The following is a 20,017-nucleotide window of genomic DNA, read 5'->3' as shown; positions in this document are numbered from 1 at the left end:
GTGTGGCTTCTCTCACTGAGCATCGTGTCCTCCAGGTCCATCCACATTGTAGCGAGTGTCAGTGCTTCTATCCTTTTCTTGGCCAAATAACATTCCACTCTACGAAGAAAATGGAATTCATGAGCTCATTTAAGAAACAGTTTTCAAGATATTTATGTAACTGTCTGCAGTTAACAAAAACACTGTAGAATTGGGTGGCTTAATAGGAACTTCTTTTCCTTGTTGTGGCTGGGCTGGAAGTTCAAGATTGAGGTGTCAGCAGTGCTGGTGTCTGTTAAGGCCTCTCTTGCATATGGCCGCCTCCTCACTGTGTCCTCACATGGTGGAGGAAGAGAGCTATTTTTCTTTTCTTAGGAGGACAGCAATCCTATTGGACTAGGGCCCTACTCATGTGACCTCATTTAACCTTGGTTATGTTTCTCAAGGGGCTTCCCTGGTGGCTCAGTGGTAAGGAATCTGCCTGCCAATGCAGGAGATGTGGGATTGATCCCTGGGTCAGGGAGATCCTTTGGAGGAGGGCATGGCAACCCACTCCAGTATTCTTGCCTGGAGAATACCCATGGACAGAGGGGCCTGGTGAGCTACTGTCCATGGGGTCACAAGAGTCAGACATGACTCTGTGATGAGCAGGCACTCAACTTTCCTCATGGCTCCATCTCTAAATGCAGTCACTCGGGGGTTAGGGCCTCAACATACAAATTTCGGGGAAGACAATTTAGTCCATGAGAATAATTGATTTTTACAAATATTTATCATTTATTTGGCCGCACTAGGTCTTAGTTGCTGCGTGCACGATTTTTAGTTGTGGCATGTGAACTCTCTAGTTGTGGTGTGTGGAATCTAGTTCCCTGACTGGGGGTGAAACTCAGGCCCCCTGCATTGGGAGTGCAGAGTCTTAGCCACTGGGCCACCAGGGAAGTCTGGAGAATAACTATTAATTCTTGTTATGTAGATGTTTAGAAGCATGTTATTTGATTTAAGGATTACCATATTGAAAGTCAAGGATGGTTAAGGAGTGGTGCTCACCCCACATCACACACAAAAGGATTCAAACAGTGGTGTCCAGTTCCTGAGCATGCAAGGACCCTGGGTGACCTGGAATCTGCACTGGCCTCTACCAATGGATTTATGATTGTGTGAACTTCAGTCTGATTACTGACAAAACATCCTCTAAAGGGGTTGCATCGATTTTTACCCCAGTATAGGAGAGCCTTTTTCATCCCAAGGTCTCCCTCACTAACATGAGTTCTTTTTCAGTCTTTTGGGTCTTACTTCATCTAGGTGAAAACTGCATCATGTTTTCTACTGTGTTTGTCTTTGGACTGAGATGGAGCATGTTTTTCTGGTTTTTTTAAAGTTAATTTGGTTGTATCAGATCTTAGTTGCAGCATAGAGACTCTTAGTTGCAATATGTGCGGTTTAGTTCCCTGACCAGAGATCAAACCCGGGCCCCTTGCACTGGGGGTGTAGAGTTTTAGCTACCAGACCACCAGAGAATTCCCCGTTTTTCCTGTTTTTAAAAGTCAGTTAAAACTGTTTTCAGAGAACTGTCTATTCAAGATTTTGTCCCATTTTCTCATTGGGCTATTGGTCTTTTTCTTATTGATTCATTGGTATTCTTTACATAATAAGGAAATCAGGCTTTGGTTGATTACATGTGTTGCCCATTTTTTTTTTTTTTCAGTTTGTTGTTGATCTTTTGATTCTGTTCATGGTATTCTTTGCTGTTTGAAAAACTTAAAACTTTTTATGTGCCAAAATTTACTCTGTTTTATCCTTTAAGGCCTTTGAGTTTTTGTGTTGTACTATCTTTAAGGAAACGAACCAGAACAGAACTCTCTTGGGAGAGTTGCTTCTCTTCAGGAAACTCCAAAATGTTCTCTCACCCATAGGATCACATATAGATCTAACTTCTACATTCTCATTGTTCAAGAGACTCTTCTGGAAACTCGAAGACTGCACATGCTCTGGATTTACAATTGCTGGATGATCTGGCATGCAGGCCTGGCTCCTCTCCTCCTAGGCCCAGGACAGGCATGACTAATCAATCCCAGGGTTCTAGGTGACATGACTAAGTCAACACCGGAGCTGGCTTCAGACCTGCAGCTCCTTTACCAGGCCTGCTAAGTTCCTGGGGCTTCCAAGGTGGCGCTAGTGGTAAAGAACCCTCCTGTCAATACAGCAGATGTAAGAGACACAGGTGTGATCGCGGGGTAGGGAAGATCCCCTGGAGGAGGGCATGGCAGCCCACTCCAGTATTCTCGCCTGGAGAATCCCATGGACAGAGGAGCCTGGTGGGCTACAGTCTATAGAGTCCACAGAGTTGGACACGACAGGAGCAATTTAGTAGCACATGCTAAGTTTCTTGCTCTGTGCCTTGCAGCACGGTGAAGAATGGTCTCTGTGGACCCAGAAGGCCTGAAACCCAGATGAGTCAAGAAGAGAAGGCTGAGGACCTCAAAGTAGACATGAGCCAAGAACAAGGTACGTTGTGCTAGAGAGAGAAAGGTGCGCTGACTCACCACTGTTTATAAAGGAGGCCGGGCTGGAGAGTTGGGCACAGCCCCTCTGTGCCCCAGCTGCTGGCCTTGGCTGAGGTGCCCGAACCTGGGGGGCCACGTCTCTACATGTGATGGGTAGCAGAGGGGCCCGACATAAAGGAGTGACAGCTGGGGCCTGTCGTTCAGAGCAGAGCTCTGTGAGCCGAGTGACGGAGCAGAGCTCTGTGAGCGAGTCATCTGCTCTTTTGCAGTCTCGGTTGTAACCCTTGTACCGGCGGGGGAGGGCATTAATAATAGAAGCTCCCTATGTCTTCTCTGGTGGCACAGTGGTAAAGAACCTGCCTGCCAATGCAGGAGACGCAAGAGACTCAGGTTCGATCCCTGAGTCAGGAGGATCCCCTGGAGGAGGGTGTGGCAACCCACTCTGGTATTCATGCCTGGAGAATTCGACGGACAGAGGAGCCTGACGGGCCATGGTCCATGGGATCACAAAGAGCTGGACATGACTAAGTGACTAAGCATGTTAGGATGGTGTGCCTGTGTGGGTAAAGCATATACACACACATATACAATATATTTAATATTATACATATACACATTATACATTACATATTACATATACTGCAGATGTGTGTGTGTGTGTATATATGTGTGTGGCAGATGTAATTATATATATAATAATATATATTGTTGTCACCAAGTTGTGTCTGAACCTTTTGTGCCCCCCCGCAAGGCTCCTCCATCCACGGGATTTCCCAGGCAAGAATACTGGAGCGGGTTGCCATTTCCTTCTCCAGGGGATCCTTGTAACCCATGGTTCAAACCTGAGTCTTCTGCATTGGCAGGCAGGTTCTTTACCCCTGAGCCACCAGGAAGTCCAATAATACATATAATAAGAATATAATTATATATATATATATAGTACATATATATACTTACTATATAAGAATATAATTATATATATATAGTACATATATATACTTACTATATAAGAATATAATTATATATATAGTACAGATGTAGTTATATATATGTATATATAGTATAAAGTAATTACACTTATGATACAGATGTAATAATATATGTAATGCAGATAGGTGTGTATACAAATATTTCTAGTTAATGATTCAAATGCTAAAAGCTGATTCACATCAAACAATTCAAATGTTTCTAAAAGGAATAAAATAATGCCGTTTACCACCTATGAATGGCCATAGATATTATCATACTAAGTCAGAAAGAGAATGACAGATACCATATGATATCACTTATATGTGGAATCTCAAATAAGACACAAATGAACTTATCTATGAAGCAAACAGACTCACAGACATAGAGAATAGACTTGTGGTTGCCAAGGGGGTGAGGGAGGAATGGACTGGGAGTTGGGGATTAGCAGAGGCAAACGATTATACAGAGGATGGATAAAGAATGTCCTACTGTGTAGCACAGGGAACTCTATCCAATATTCCTCGACAAGCCCTAGTGGAAAAGAACATCTGTGTGCATAACTGAGTTACTTTTGCCGCACAGCATAAATTATCACAACATTGTAAGTCAACTATACTTCAAAAAAAAATTTTTTTTAAATGATTCAAATGTTGAAGAGTGAAATGGACACAGCTTTCTTTGAAACGTGTCAAAAAGGAAGATGGTGTGATGGATGGATAAATAGAGGGACGGCTGGATGTGCTAACAGCTGTAGGACTTGGTGGTGAGGAAGAGGGCACTTGCTATACAAATCCAGCTTTTTGTATGCTTGAAAATTTTCATGATAGACTGTTGGGGGAGGGTAAGAAAGAAATAAATAGGAACAGGGAAGCTAGAGTAGGCCACCACTGACCATGTGACTTCACTCGAAGCGTGGGATTCATTCAGTATCAAAAAAAGAGCCCCCTCCCACCTCCTGAGTATGAAGTGAATATAAAACGTGTGCCATCCAAGTCTGGTGGTTATCTGCAGTTACTCCTAGGCTGTGGACCATTCACCGAGATGGAGAAGTCCTTATGAGGCTATCAAGACATGGGCCAGGCCATGAGAGCCCCATGACCATCCCTGAGTTTTTTCGGGAGTCAGTCAACCGATTTGGGACTTATCCTGCCCTAGCATCAAAGAAAGATGGAAAGTGGGACGTTCTGAACTACAACCAGTACTATGAGGCTTGTCGGAAGACTGCAAGAGCCATGCTCAAGGTAAATGCGTGGTTCACTCACTCCTTTATTTGTTCATCATATATTAAATCATTCCTTCTATTTGTAAATACATATGGTACAAAATATACAAGGCACCCCAAGAAAGAAGGTTAACTAGTGAAAATTTTCTTTCAAATCTTTGTCCCCTCTCTATGGAGTGATTTAGTTGGATGTATCTGGTTCAAGATCTCGCATGAGATTGTAGTCAAGCTATCAGCCCGGGCTACATCATTGGAAGGCGTGACTGAGGTGGGAGGGTCCACTTCTAAGCATGGCTAGCTCTTGGCAAGAAGCCTCAGTTCCTTCCTCTATGGAAGGTTCCTGGAGGAGTCAGATCCACAAAGACAGGAAGGATAATAGATGGTGGGGGCCAGGGGCTGGGGAGTCAGTGTTTCATGGGGATAGAGTTTTAGTTAGGGAAGATGAGAAAGTTCTAGAGATGGATGGTGGGGACGGTTGCAAAGCAGTGTGAATATACTTTTTTTGGTCACACTGTGAGGTTTGCGAGATCTTAGTTCCCACAGCAGTGATGAACTTGGGCCCTCAGCACTGAAAGCATGAAGCCCTAACCACTGGACCACTAGGGAATTCCCCTGGATTTGGTGGGGGGTGATGGTTTAGGGTAAAGGAGCTTAATACCACTGAGCTGTGCACTTAGTTGGTTAGAATGATTAAAAACTAAAATCCATAAAAATTAGAATAAAAAAGGGGTTATTAAGTAGAGCAAGGCAAACCAGCCTCCCAAGGGTCACAAAAAAAAATCACACTCTGGATTTCCATCAAACATGGGCTTTTCCCCAACGTGACTTCCGTGGACTCTGGAGTCCACCTTCTCCCAGTGAGCAGGTCCTACCTGGAAGCAAACCTCCTCTGTGTCTCTGTTTTCTGCTTGTCCGTCTGTTTTTGCCTTCCCAGCTGGGCTTGGAGCCTTTCCACTCAGTTGGCATCCTTGGATTTAACTCCATCGAGTGGATTCTTGCAGCTCTTGGTTCCACTTTCGCAGGGTAAGATCCTGGGCCCTGGACCCTGTGAATGTTGGGGTGGGGTGGGGGGCTGCTGCTCCGGGGGCCTGGTGCCCCCACAGGTTTCCACTGAGATATGAGCAGAGAGCCCTAGGCAAGCCAGTGAGATAGACACACACACCCCAGTCATCTGAAATACATCAAAGGACTTGTACAGCTCAGAAATAAAAACACAGAAAGATTTTAAAGGAGCAGGAAACTTGAAGGGAAACACCACTAAGGGAAGCAGACAATAAGTGCTTGGAAAGCTCCTTGAGGTCATCTGGCAGCAGGGAGATACAAACCCACCACATAATGGTTGAAAGCAAGAAGAAAATGTTGTGTGTGAAAGGAACAGGTGGCTGGGGGAGGGGTGGGGGTTCCAAACCCCACCTCTTATTTACTATGGGACCCTGAACAAGTGACTTCCCGCCCTTGAACCTCAGCTTCCTCATCTGTAAAATGGGTACTGTGAGGGCTCCGTGTCATAGCAACATCACGAGTCCATCATTGCTGTCATTCCTGTCCTTTTCGTCATTGTCCAGTTGTGGAGGGAGGGAAGCTGGTGGCAGGACTTCAGACTCAGAACCTGCAGGCAGACCCTACCCCCAGACCCTTTCCTCCCCTTCCAGGAAGTTCTTGACTTAGGTATGTGGGCACACACATGCGTGTGTTTTCTTTTCCCAGGGGCTTCTGTGTTGGTATTTATGCCACCAACTCTGCGGATGCCTGTGAATATGTCATTACTCATGCCAAAGTGAACATCCTGCTGGTGGAAAATGGCGCACAGTTGCAGAAAATCCTTTCGGTAACAATTGCCGCCCCACCCCATTCCCCGCCCACCACCACAGTGTTGCCCGCCCATCACCAAGGAAGAATGGATGTGTGCAAAGCGGAGGAGTTTAACTTCCAAAGCATATTCTTTTCCTACTTGGCCTCCATTTTTTTTATGTGGACCATTTTTAAAGTCTTTATTGAATTTGTTACGATACTGCTTCTGTTTTATGTTTTCATTCTTTTTGGCTGAGGGAGGTATGTGGAATCTTAGCTCCCCGACCAGGGATCAAACCTGCACCCCCTGCATTGGAAGGTGAAGTCTTAACCCCTGGATCATCAGGGAAGTCCCCTGGGCCTCCATTTTTAAAAATGCATTTGTGTGTTATTTCATATACAGCCCACTGTTTATCAGTTTTCTCTTAGAAACATTATCTTGAGCCTTGTCATGCTTTCAATTGTCATCTCTTACACTCACCCTCTTTTCTGAAGTGCTTTTGTGCTTCTCTGCTGTCTCCTCCCCACATCTGGCCACGTCACTGCTTCACGACTTTCTGGTGGATGTCTGGCTCTCCCCCCAGGGCGTCTATGTTTGCTTTGGGTTCTTCCTTCCAAGCTGTGTTGAGCTTGTTGCATCTTACATTTTATATTAGAAGTTTGGGGGGCAATTTTCCTCCGCTTTGCTGTGACCTTTTAAAATTTTTCTTTTGGGTTGTGCTGGGTCTTTGTTGCTGCTCGTGGGCCTTCTCTAGTCGTGGTGAATGAGGGCTACTCTTTGTTGCGGTGAGAGGGCTTCTGATTGTGGTGGCTTCTCCTGTTGTGGAGCACGGGCTTTAGGGCGTGCAGGCTTCGGTGGTTGTGAAGGCTTAGTTGCTCTGCAGCGTGTGGAATTGTCCTCGGCCAGGGATTGAGCCCATGTCCCCTGCGGTGGCAGGCAGATTCTTATCCACTGGAGACCAGGGAAATCCTACCATGACTTTTTGTATTCAGTGAAATCTGACTCCTCTCTTACTCCTTTTGCTTCTTCTTGCATTATCTTTGTATGGATGCTGGAGAAACGTTTCCCATGATTTGTGTTTGAATGATTGCAGTTGTCTGAACTAGCTTTTCACAGAAGTATTCTGAAAGGAGGGAAGTCCTTGGGAAGAGTGAACCTCCATGGCCAGAGTCATTGCTCAGCCCAAGAGCTACTGTGACTATTTCTTTCTTCCCTCCTTTCCTTCTGTATTTTTTTTTTTTTTTTTTTTTTGCCGTACCACGCAGCATGTGGGATCTTAGTATGCATTGGACGTATGGAGTCTTAACAACTGGACCACCAAGTAAGTCCTCTGACTGTTTCTTTAATACCCTATTCCATTTCTCCTGTGTTACACATTTCATATTTCTGAAGTTGAGATTCAAGTCTTGCCATCAGTGCCAAAGACAGTATCCTCTGAACATCAAGGGTGTTTGTCCACATATTAACTTCACTGAAATTAGGGTAGATTCACCAGACTCAATGAAATCCAGCCTGACTTAATGAAAGTGGACCTTTTGTGCCACAAGGCCTCCTTCAACGCAATACCTAACCTGAGTTGGTTCAGGAAGCACAGACTTCTCCTTTCTGGTTGTCTTTCTGTTGTTGTTGTTTTGTTTTTTGGCTGCACCGCGTGGCATGCGGGATCTTAGTTCCCTGACCAGGCATTGAACCTGTGGCCCCTGCAGTGGAAGCATGGAGTCTTAACCACTGGACTGCCAGGAAACTCCCCAGACTTCTACTTTCTGAAATTGCTTTCTGAAGCCACGCTTCTTTGGTTCCTGGTACTCAATTCATGTCCTGTCTGTCCTGTTCATTGCGAGGTGACTGGTGATGAGTGAGGGTAGGGCCCTTTCCCTCCTTACTGTGAATATAGGCTTCCGATTTGGGTTTTCCCACTGTTAGAAAATGCTTTGTGTTCCATCCTTCCCCTGCAGCCACCTTGCTGCTATGACTTCCAGTCCTTGGTCTGGTATCTTCAACCTCACAGGCATAAAGCAATATCTGAATGATTTCCATCTCCTAGTTTCATTTCCCAGGTGGTTCAGTGGTAAAGAATCTGTCTGCCAATGTCCCAAATGCAGGAGACATGAGTTCAGTCCCCGGGTCAGGAAGATCCCCTGGAGAAGGAAATGACAACCCACTCCGGGATTCTTGCCTAGAGAATCCCATGGACAGAGGAGCCTGGCGGGCTACAGTCCGTTGGGTGGTGAAGATTCGGATATGATTGAGCATGCACACAGAGACTTAGTCTGACCAAAGATGCAGCTTGCAGAAGATTTGTTGTTCTGGTTGCTCTGAGTGAAAGACTCAGAGCCAGGCTCCTCCCAAACTGCATGTTCAGGTCCACTTGGAAATCTTTCTTTCTTGGGGATGTTCGCAGCCTGTAACCCTCCAGGGCTTCCTTCTTCCTTCAGAATAAACTGCAGACTCCTCGCCATCACTTCCTCAGGGCAAGGCCTCCTGGCCCTCACACCCTTTGCTGCCTCCTCCCCTGGACTCCTCCCTTCCACCCTCACTCCAGCCATCCTGGACTTTTTACATCCCTCAAACATGCCAGCCACTGCCTGCTCCAGGTTTTTTGGACATCTGTTCCTTCTCTTTCTGGAAAACTCTTGTCCAGATGTTAAAAGCACTGCTGTCATCTTTTCTCTCCAGGCCATGGCAGAGACTTGCCTATAATCAGCATTCTTGATGCTGGAAGTGACATCTTCATTGCACTGGCTAGGAATGTGCCACAGACCCAAATGTCCTCCCCTTGCATGAATGACAAGATTCTTGCAGGGGACAAGAATCCCCTGAACCTTACAGTTCTAGGTTTAGGTAGAGCCTTCTGAACCTGCCCAGGTTCTGGCCACCTTCATGGAGAATTTCTGTGGCCTGATGCCAACTAGAAGTTTGGCTGGATCTTGGCTGCGTAGCTCAAGGTGCCAAGAGAGGAGGAGCCAAGAAGGTTGTCCTTTGACTCACCAACTAAGAGCCACAACTCGGTACAGCAGAACTCAGGAGGCTGTTGCCCTCAGCCCTCTTCAATGGTTGGAATCTACTGATACCAACCACAAAGAACTCAGCAGTCCTAAGACCAGGTTGCTTAGTATCAGTCAAGACACAGAGCCAAATTTTACTGTGTGGGCAGGGGAGGGAAAGAGGTAGGGGTCCCTGCGGGAGAGAGCTTAGGACATGCTTCTGGGCCAGGTTATCCTGAGGTCCATGCATAAATTTGACTGTGTTGATCACAACAAACTGTGGAAAATTCTTAAAGAGATGGGAATACCAGACCACTTTACCTGCCTCCTGAGAAACCTGTACGCAGGTCAAGAAGCAACAGTTAGAACTGGACATGGAACAATGGACTGGTTCAAAATTGGGAATGGAGTACATCAAGGCTGTATATTATCACTTTGCCTATTTAACTTATATGCCAAGTACATCATGCGAAATGCCAGGCTGGATGAAGCTCAAGCAAGAATCAAGATTGCTGGGGAAAAATATCAATAGCCTCAGATAATGCAAATGACACCACCCTAATGACAGAAAATGAAGAGGAACTAAAAAGCCTCTTAATGAAAGTGAAAGAGGAAAGTGAAAAAGTAGGCTTAAAACTCAACATTCAAAAAACAAAGATCATGACATCCGGTCCCATCATTTCATGGCAAATAGATGTGAAAAGAATGGAAAGAGTGACAGACTTTATTTTCTTGGGCTCCAAAATCACTGGGGTTGGTGATGGCAGCTATGAAATTAAAAGACGCTTGCTCCTTGGAAGAAAAGCTATGACAAACCTAGACGGCTTATTAAAAAAGCAGAGCCATCACTGCTGGGAAAGGTCTGTATAGTCAAAGATGTGATTTTTCCGGTAGTCATGTATGGATGTTGGGAGTTGGATCATAAAGAAGGCTGAGTGCCAAAGAATTGATGCTTTCGAATTTGTGGTGCCTGAGAAGACTCTTGGGAGTCCCTTGGACTGCAAGGAGAGCAAACCAGTTAATCCAAAAGGAAATCAACCCCGAATATTCATTGAAAGGACTGATGCTGAAGCTGAAGCTCCAATCCTTTGGCCACCTGGTGCAAAGAGCAGATTCACTGGAAAGGCCCCGATGCTGGGAAAGATTGAGGGCAAGAGGGGAAGGGGGCGACAGAGGATGAGACAGTTGGATGGCATCATCGACTCAATGGACATGAGTTTGAACAAACTTAGGGAGATAGTGAAGGACGGGGAGGCCTGGCGAGCTACAGTCCATGAGGTCGCAGAGTCGGACACGACTGAGCGACTGAACAACTTTCTTTCAGATTCCGAGCAACAAGATGGAGACCCTAAAAGCGATCGTCCAGTACAAGCCACCCGTGGACGACAGCAAATGTAAAAACCTGTACTCTGTAAGTGTCAACGAAGGAGAGGACAGGGTCTTAGAGGGAAGGAGGGCAATGGCGAAGGGCGGGGGAGGCGGGGCCATGCAGGGAAGTGGGCGGGGACTCGCAATGGAACTGTGGGGACCGAGGGAGGGAGGGCGGAGCCACACAAAGGAAATGAGCGAGGACTCAAGGGAACTGGGTCGTGAGCAACCGAAGTGGGTAGCAGTAGTGGTAGTTTAGTCGATAAGTCGTGTCCGACTCTCTGCACCCCATGGACTGTAGCCCACCAGGTTTCTCTATCCATGGGATTTTCCAGGCAAGAATACTGGAATGGGTTGCCATTTCCTCCTCCAGGGAATCTTCCCAACCCAGGAATCGAACCTGTGTCTCCTGCATTGCAGGCAGATTCTTTACCAACTGAGTTAGGAGGGAAGCCCACAGAAGTGGGTGGGGACTCACCCACCCACTGGGTGGTGGGCAAGGGAGAAGGTGAGACCTCACAAGGGAAGGGGGTGAGGCTTTTGAGAGAATTTTTTTGTGCCATGAAGGGTCTGATTTCCTGGAAGGTGTCTGTTCTGGTAATTTATTTCTGTGTAACAAATCACCCCCAGAATTGGTGGCATAAGACAGTACCAATCATTTTATTATTAGGTGTTTTTGTTGTTGTTGTTGTTGCTTTTCAGAGCATTAGTGTAACTGAGGGTTTCCTTGGTGGCACAGTGGTAAAGAATCTGCCTGCTAACACAGGAAGTGTGGGTTTGATCCCTGGGCGGGGAAGATCCCCTAGTGTAGGATACAGCAACCCACTGCAGTGTTCTTGCCTGGAAAAATCCCATGGACAGAGGATATTGGTGAGCTAAAGTCCATTGGGTCACAGAGTGGGTCAGACTGAGCGCATGCAGCGCACACAGCGTAACTGAAAAAATACTGCAGCACTGAAAATAAGATGTGTTGGAACTCACAACATTAAGTATTTAATTTATGTTCAAGTCAGAATTTATTATAAATTTACTTTCCTGGCTCTCACAGACGCAAAGTCATCAGTATCTTTATTAGAATTATTAGCTATTTTTAATGTATGAAAATACGCATACAAGGGGCGCCCATTTCTGCTATGGCTTGGACCAATAGCCCTGTTGGAGCCTGCCTTTTTTTTCAAATTTTGATGTTTCATCCATCACAGATTTGCTTTGTTTTGATATTGACTTTTAAAATATTGCATTGAAATATTATTTATCTTGATTACAAGCTTTTTTGGGGGGAAGTTCCCTAAAAAAAGTTGCACTCAAAGAGAAGCCCCTAGTTCGCAGCCTGGTCCTGACTCTGCATCTGGGGCTCCTCCAGCACCTTTCTTTCTCTTTTTCTGCTTCTGCAATGTCTTCAGGACTTGTGGGCTTGTTTGGTAGCTCAGATCTCCACAGAGAATGGTTTTTTGTTTGTTTTGTTGTTGTTTTTGCCATGCTGGGCAGCATGCGGGGAATCTTCATTCCCTGACCAGGGATGGAACCTGCACTCCCTGCAGTAGAAGGAAGCTCAGAGTCTTTAACCACTGGACCACTGGGAAAGTCTCCAGAGAGAATGTTTTGAGGAGAGAAATATCCAGGCAGAAGCTGTCCTGCCTTGAATGACCCTATTCTTGGAAGGAGCACATTGAGGCCAAGCTGCAGACCAAGCTCCACCTCTTACTAAGGGAGGGACAGGGCCCCTGAAAACTGTGTAACATCATACACGTCACAGCCTTTTTTTTTTTTTTTTTTGCAAATTCACTCTGCCTCAGGGCCTTCTAGAGTCAGAAAATGCTTGAGTGCAAGCAACAGAGACCTACTTAAGCCAAAGGAGAGGGTCTGGGTCTTGTTTCTAAGGATACAACAAGTTAACTCATAGACATCAGGGCAGGAGGTCGGTGAGGGACCAGCCCAGGTTCCTGTTGTTAATGTTCCTGAGATCAGGCCATCAAACCCATGATCCAAATCAGAAGTCCTAACATGTCACAGAATTTATTTGGTTTTCCCTCCACTCAAGTGGGAGGAAAGATGACAGTGATCCTTTCTGACTGAAACACTCGCCAGCTTGCGCACCTTTCAGAAAACCTTAGAATATTAAGACCAGGATGATAACCAAGTAAGTAAGACAACTGATCAGAATCACAGACATTTCAGAGGTTAAAAGTGACCATCATGGCAACAAGATCTTAAGTCTGGATAAATTAAACCCTTTTGTTAGAAACAGTATTTACGGCAGGGTTTCTCAGCCTCACTGGATATTCAAGGTGGATGATTTTTTTCTTTTGAATTTTTAATTTTGTATTAGGATATAGCCAATTAATAATATCATGATAGTTTCAGGTGGACAGTGAAGGGACTCAGCCATACATAAACATGTATCCATTCTCCCCCAAACTCCCCTCCCATCCAGCTGCCACATAACACTGAGCAGAGTTCAGGGTGGATAATTTTTCATCGTGGGGGCTGTCCTGTGCATTTTAAGGTGTTAAGCAGCACCCCTGGCCTCCCTCCACCTACTACATCCTAGTTGAAACAATCACAAATATCCTCAGACTCTGCCTAGGTCCTCTGGCCAGGGGGGAGAGGGGTATGGGCAACATTGCCCCTAGTTGAGGACAGTGATTTACAGGCAACAGTTTTGTGACAGATTAGGAATCTACTTCTCTGCCAGGGTGAGTAGAACCTCCCATTTTTAGATTCAGTTTAGGAATACATTCATTAGAATTGAGAGAAAAAGGAAATGCCTAGGCAATTAAAAGGTGAAATTTGAGGGCAGAGGGATGACAGAAGAAGACCATTAACTGGGCAGGTGGTGATGCCTGGAGTTGGACTCGGAACCAATTCCAGATTTCCAACAGAGGACTGCATTGGACTAGGTTGGGTCAAGTGTCTATGTGATCCCATCATTTGTGGCCATGGGAGGATGAGGTCCTGCACCTGCCACTAGGGGAGCATCCTTTGGGGGGGTGGGGGTGGGCATTTCTCAGAGAAAGGACAGGGTCCCTCCAAAGGCCTGTGTGCACTGCTCCTCTCATCATCACACTACCCTGTTAGGGATGCTCTGGTGAAAGGTCCTTTCCTTTTGGATGGGGCCAGCGCTGCCCTGTCAGGTTGCAGGCAATGCTGGCCATTTCTGGAGGACATGGAGAGCCCTCTATTTTGCAGACAGGATACTGTCCTCCTCCAGAGACTCACTGGAGGATCACAGAGCATTTTTGCAGCTCTCATGTGAAATTCAGTTCATACAGCCCAATAGTTCCTTGTGAGGCATCAAATTCTAAGGTAATTAAGAGCACAGGCTCTGAACTCTTGGGTTAAAATGCTAGCTCCTCTGTTTACCTAGTGTGTGACCCTGGGCAGATAACTTACCGCCTCTGAGCCTCCACTTCTTATTACTAAGGATATCTTTGGCTGCAAGTGATAATAGCCTAACTCCAAATGGCTTAAGCTTCAAAGATCATTTGTTGGCTCATGTAACTACAACCCATGCACAGCTGGATCCAGGAGCTCAAATAACATGCCCAAGGCTCCATTTGGTGGTGAAGTGGTAAAGAACCTGCCTGCCAGTGCAGGAAACATAAGAGACGTGGGTTCAATCCCTGGGTCAGGAAGATCCCCTGGAGAAGGAAATGGCAACCCACTTCAGTATTCATGCCTGGAGAATCCCCATGGACAGAGGAGACTGATGGGCTTTAGTCCATTGGTTGCAAAGAGTCAGACACAACTGAAATGACTTAGTAGGCTCCATTTTGCTCTCCACTAAACTTGCTTCCCTCTAGTCCTGAGACAGTCCAGCAGCTCCTCAGGTTACCCCATGTTCAGATGACTCATTCATGTCCCAGCACTTACAGCCAAAGCTCTGACCTTCACTGTGATTGGGCCATCTGAGGTCACATGTCCAGAACCAGTCCAATCACTGTGGCCCAGGCAGATGGGACCGTCTAGCTTAAGCCAATCAGGATGATCAATCTGGTCACTAAGTTTGAGGTGCCAAGTGGAATCTGGAAAGGCAGAAAACAAATGATCCTGAACTTTGCTGTTCTAACAATTTTACACATAATGACCCATTTACTGCTTAGAACAACCCAAAGAGTTGGGCCTTGACATCATCCCCATTTTACCTATGAGGAAACTGAGGCCGAGATGCCTGAGTAGCCTGCAAAGGAAGTGGAGGAGAAGCAGGTGTCTCAGGCCCTCTGTATAAAGTGCCTTTCCTCCTGTTGGGAATCATCCTTCCAGGGCAGCTGGTGGGGCAAGACCTGACCCCTCACACCCTTGAGCCACCACCCTCTGCTGGTCTTTTCTTTCCGTAGTGGGATGACTTCCTAGAACTTGGCAGTAGCATTCCTGATGCCCAGCTGGACCAGATCATAAAAAGCCAGAAGGCCAATCAGTGCGCCGTGATCATCTACACTTCCGGGACCACAGGCCAACCCAAGGGGGTGATGCTCAGTCATGACAATGTAAGTGCTGTCTCTGCTGACGGGGTTGGACTCTGCAGCCTCCAGGGTCTCGTCCTGGGGCAGAGGCCTTCAGACTGTTTTTATTCTTGACCTACAGGAGCACAGTGGTGTTTAGGAGCACAGTGGCATGGGAGACCTTGATCTGTGGGGCAGAGAGACTTAAGCCAACACTTCCAAGGTCGGGGCAGCATAGTCAGTGGTTGAGATCAGGGACTCTGCAGGAGACCTGGCTCTATGACCTTGGGCAACACGTCCAAGATCTCTAGGCCTTGGTTTCCTCATGTGCAAAATGGGTGTGATGTAAAAGTCCCTGCCTCCTGGGTTGTCTGAGTTCAGAACCATGCTTGATAAAATAAGTATGTGAAAGGGCAGTGTAAACACTGAGTTTCAACAGGTAAAGCGGGAGCTGATGTTTTAGTTACTTGAGGAAGGCTCTGTGCTTGGGGGAAATGCATGCGTGTCTGAGTGGAGTCCAAAGCTGATGGTAATTTAGGTCACTGGTAGGAAAGAATAGGGGAATCCATGCTAAAAGATCCTATTTATATAAAACCCTAGAAAGGGACGTCCCTGGCGGTCCAGTGGTTGAGAGTCCACCTGCCAATGCAGGGGACACAGATTTAGTCCCTGGTCTGGGAAGATTCCACACGCAGAAGGGCAGCTTTGCCTGAGTGGAGCAACTACCAAGCCGGCATGCTGTCGAGCCCATGTTTCACAACAAGAGAAGCCACCGCAATGAGAAGTCCACGCACCACAACGAAGAGTAGTCCCTGCTCGCTGCAATTAGAGAAAGCCCATGTGTAGCAACAAAGACCCAGTGCAGCCATAAATTAATTAAAAAATAAATTAGAAAGTGAATATAATGACCTAACTGTAATTTAAAACTGTAGCTAAATAAAAGATCCTGTTTCTATAAAAGCCTAGAAACGGAATTCCTAGGAGGGCCAGTGGTTGGGATCCATGTGCCACTGCCAAGAGCCCAAGTTCAAACTCTGGTTGGGAAAATAAGCCTGTGTGGTGCAAACCCTAGAAAATGCAAACTTGTCTACAAGAACCAAAAGCAGATGGTGGCTGCTTGGGATGGCGAAAACGAGGCATGACAAAGGGCGATGGGAACAGGGAACATTCACCATTTCAATGGTGGGGATGGCTGCATAGCTGCATATATAAGTCACTATGCACCAACTTGTACACCTCAAATGCAGGTGGTTCCCTGTATGTCAATTACACCTTGATAAAGTTGTTGTATGTTTTTTTCTAAAGAACAAGAAAGACAGTGATGGTTCATTTCTGTTACATGCCTGTGATATGTCAGGGTCCATCCTGAGAGTTTTACACTTTGTAAATCCTCTTGGTGATTCTATGATTCTATCTGTTCTATCAGGTGGCCGCTGTTTCTACAGGTGAGAAAACTGAAGCCCAGAGAGGTTAAAATGCTGGGTCCAGGTCACACAGCAAGCAGCATGGCAGAGCCAGGATCTGAACTTGGGCAGGCTGGTGTCACGGTCCACATTTTCAACTACGCTGTTGATCTATGTGGCTAAGGTGTAAAGATTATTAAAGATGCGATCACTATAAATATGCTGAAGCCAGCTGAAGAACAGCATGCAGAGCAAGGGGGTTTTTGTTAAAAATTGAAAAAGGTAGCGACCGATGTACACACCTGTAAACTTTAAAAGCAGAAAAGTGTCTGGTAGGACATACACACGTACACTCCCCTTTGTGAGTCAGAAAGACTGCTAGTTTTACAATGAAGCATTTCTTACTTTAAAATACATATATATATATATATATATTTGGCTGCACCAGGTCTTAGCTGCAGCATGTCAGATCTAGTTCCTCAACCAGGGACTGAACCTGGGCCCCTGACACTGTGAGCACAGAGTCTTAGCCCCTGGTCTAGCACGGAAGTCCCAGCGTTTCTACTTTATAATAGCTTTTTGCACCAACCCAGCTTCAGAATTGGCAGTACACACTGGCCTTTGCTCTGGCTGTTCCCTCTGCATGGAATTCTTTTTCCTAGAGACCAATTTGACTTCCTCTTTCACCTCCTGGGGGTCCCTGCTCAAATGTTACCGGCTCCGTGAAGTCCTCCCTGACTTTCATGTTCAAAACAGCAAATAAAAATAAACCACTCCATCAGTCCCTGATCCCCTCTGGCTACTGTTTTCCGTGCACTGACATATTATATACAGTCACATGTTTATCGTGAACATCAGCTCCTTGAGAGCAGCAGCAGTCTGTTGGGTTCACTGCTGCGTCTCCAGTGCTTGGCATACAGGAAGATTCAATCCATTTTGTGGACTGAAATGAATGGAGAGGGTCTGAGGAAGCCCCCACCCCACCCTGGCCAGCGTTCATACTCCTAGTGGCTCCATGTCTGCTGAGATCATCTTCTTGAAGATAGTTGATGAACGCCGAGCTCTTGGAGCAACTATGCCTAGATCTTCATCCTGGCTCCCCCATTTGCTAGCTGTGTGACCTGAGAAAACTCCCTTAACTTCTCTGGGCTTCAGTTTGCCACCTGTGAAATGGAGACAAGAACAGCTGATACGTCTTAGAGTTGCTGTGAAGGTTAAATTATGTCCCATACTGTGTCAGTTAGCTACTGCTGTGTAACAAACGACTCTAGAACTGAGCGACTTGAAACACCAATAGTGTGTTGTTTCTGGGTCTCAGATTTGGGCCAGGGCTCAGCAGTGTCTTTTCTGCCCCACAGAATGTCAGCTGGGGTCACTCAGCTGGTGCCCAGGTTGGGTTAACAGGTCCAAAAGGGGCTTCACTCACATGTCTCCTGGGGCTTGGGTTTCTCTGTGGCATGGAGGTAGTGAGGTGGTTGAATTTCTCAATGTGGTGCTGGCTCCCCCGAGGGCAAGCACACACTATGTAAAGGCACAGGCTGACATCTATTAGGGCTCAGTGCCAAAAGTTCACATGGTGCCCCACTCTGCAGGTCAAAACCAGCCACTGTACTGGCCCTGTGAGGGGAAAGGAAAACAGACTCTGGTTCTGAATGGAGGGGGTGGCAGAGAATTTGCCACTATCTTTAACCTACACATGGGCTTCTCCAGGTGGCTCAGACAGTAAAGAATCTGCCTGAAATACAGGAGACCCAGGTTCAATCCCTGGGTTGGGAGAATCCCTTGGAGAAGGGACTAGCTACCCTCTCCAATATTCTTGCCTGGAGAATTCCATAGACAGAGAAGCCTGGAGGGCTACAGCCCAAGGGGTCACAAAGAATCAGACATGACTGAGCGGCTAACACTTCACTTAACCTACACACAGATATAAATGCTCAGAGTGATACCTGGCACACAGCCTCATCAGTGTCCCTTATCGTGACTTTTAATGCATTATTGACTGGAGACATTTTAATACATCTTTTGTGGTCCATTATTGACTGAAGACGTATCAGTACATTTTTAGACACTGATACAATTAACATCAAGTGTGAAGTTGTTAGAGCTTAAAGTTGATCAAAGTTTCATTAGACAACTTACGACTGTCATTATCATTCACGTTTTTCTCTGTTAGGCTTTTGTTCCAACTTTGTGTATGTGATAAGTGCTAATTTATTACTGTAAAATCTTCGAAGATGACACATGGTGAAATGTTATGCAAAAATCAATTTTTCAGTGAATTTTATGGGAATACTTTCTCTGATCATCTAAGCAATGTACATACAACTGTCTCAGAATATGACAGTTCTTCAGAACATAGTTCTGATTCAGACAATATGAGTGTAGACCAACAAGAAGACAAAAAACCTTAGTGATTGATTCTGATATGGAAAGTGAAGCTCATGATGCTAGAGAAGACTTTATAAGTGTGTCAAGTGTAAACTGCTGAATGTAATGACCTGCAAAACAGTGTTAGTGAAATCACAGAATTGATTTTTGGCCAGCCAAAATGAAAACTCGAGCTGCAGGCATTCATTTCTGCAAGAATCCCCCAGTCAATAATGAGTTAAAATCATCATACTCGTCATCATTTTTATAGCAAGAAGTCAAAGCTAGTCCCAGGTTCTCAACATATGTCCACAATTCAAAGTTTCTCCCATTTTATAGAATACTAGGCCATGCTGAGAAACAGATATAACCCCTCACAGAAACCCCATGAGGTAAGATGTGTCATTAACCCCTTTCACAGATGGGGAAACAGGCTCAGAGAGGGGACATGATTTGAGCAAGGTCAGAGAACAAAGAATGAGCTTGAGTTAGGTTCTGAACCCACGGGTGTTTGAATGACTTTAATCACAGTCTGCATGCACCTCAACAAATAGGTGTTGGATTCCTTGGGCCTCTGGAAGAGACAGTGCTTATGGTGGCAGAAGGAAAATCCCTCCATCCTGAGACCCAGAGAAAGACAAGGGATGAATCTTGAGGGCTCGCTATAGGCCAAGGGTTTTACATGTTTCCTTGCTCTTAAATGTCCCTTCTCAACAAAAATTCACTGGGCATCTACTATGTGTTTGGTAAATGGCTTTGGACAGAACAGACCCAACCATGGCCCCCAGGAAGACAGACAGGGAATGAATAAATAAAACCACTGAGATTGTGGCAAGTAGTATTTAGAGGATTAGACAGATGCTGGAAGCTTCGGTTTGGGGGTGAGACAGCTTCTCTAACAGGTGAAATTTAACTAGCAATTCAGCATCCAAGGAGTTATTAATAGTTGTGGAGACAGTTGTAGGAAGCAGATCCCAGGCAGTGGGA

At 45.8% G+C, this 20,017-nt stretch overlaps 1 protein-coding gene across 1 annotated transcript in view; it reads left to right on the top strand.

Annotated features, from left to right (window-relative positions):
- The first annotated feature begins 2,453 nt into the window (after positions 1-2,453).
- Positions 2,454-20,017, top strand: part of ACSBG2 (acyl-CoA synthetase bubblegum family member 2) — a 33,080-nt gene continuing 15,516 nt past the window's right edge. Inside the window, exons 1-6 of the mRNA XM_065919121.1 lie at positions 2,454-2,484; positions 4,464-4,693; positions 5,609-5,697; positions 6,382-6,502; positions 10,775-10,861; positions 15,156-15,305. Of these exons, the coding sequence (XP_065775193.1) occupies positions 2,469-2,484; positions 4,464-4,693; positions 5,609-5,697; positions 6,382-6,502; positions 10,775-10,861; positions 15,156-15,305 (693 nt within the window). The 5' untranslated portion in view covers positions 2,454-2,468. The remainder of the gene's footprint in view (positions 2,485-4,463; positions 4,694-5,608; positions 5,698-6,381; positions 6,503-10,774; positions 10,862-15,155; positions 15,306-20,017) is intronic.

This window comes from Muntiacus reevesi, chromosome 1 (assembly GCF_963930625.1).
Source record: "Muntiacus reevesi chromosome 1, mMunRee1.1, whole genome shotgun sequence".
In the NCBI taxonomy this organism is placed as follows: domain Eukaryota; kingdom Metazoa; phylum Chordata; class Mammalia; order Artiodactyla; family Cervidae; genus Muntiacus; species Muntiacus reevesi.
The sequence above is the reverse complement of the archived record's forward strand: the minus strand, read 5'-3'. Positions and strand labels throughout refer to the sequence as shown.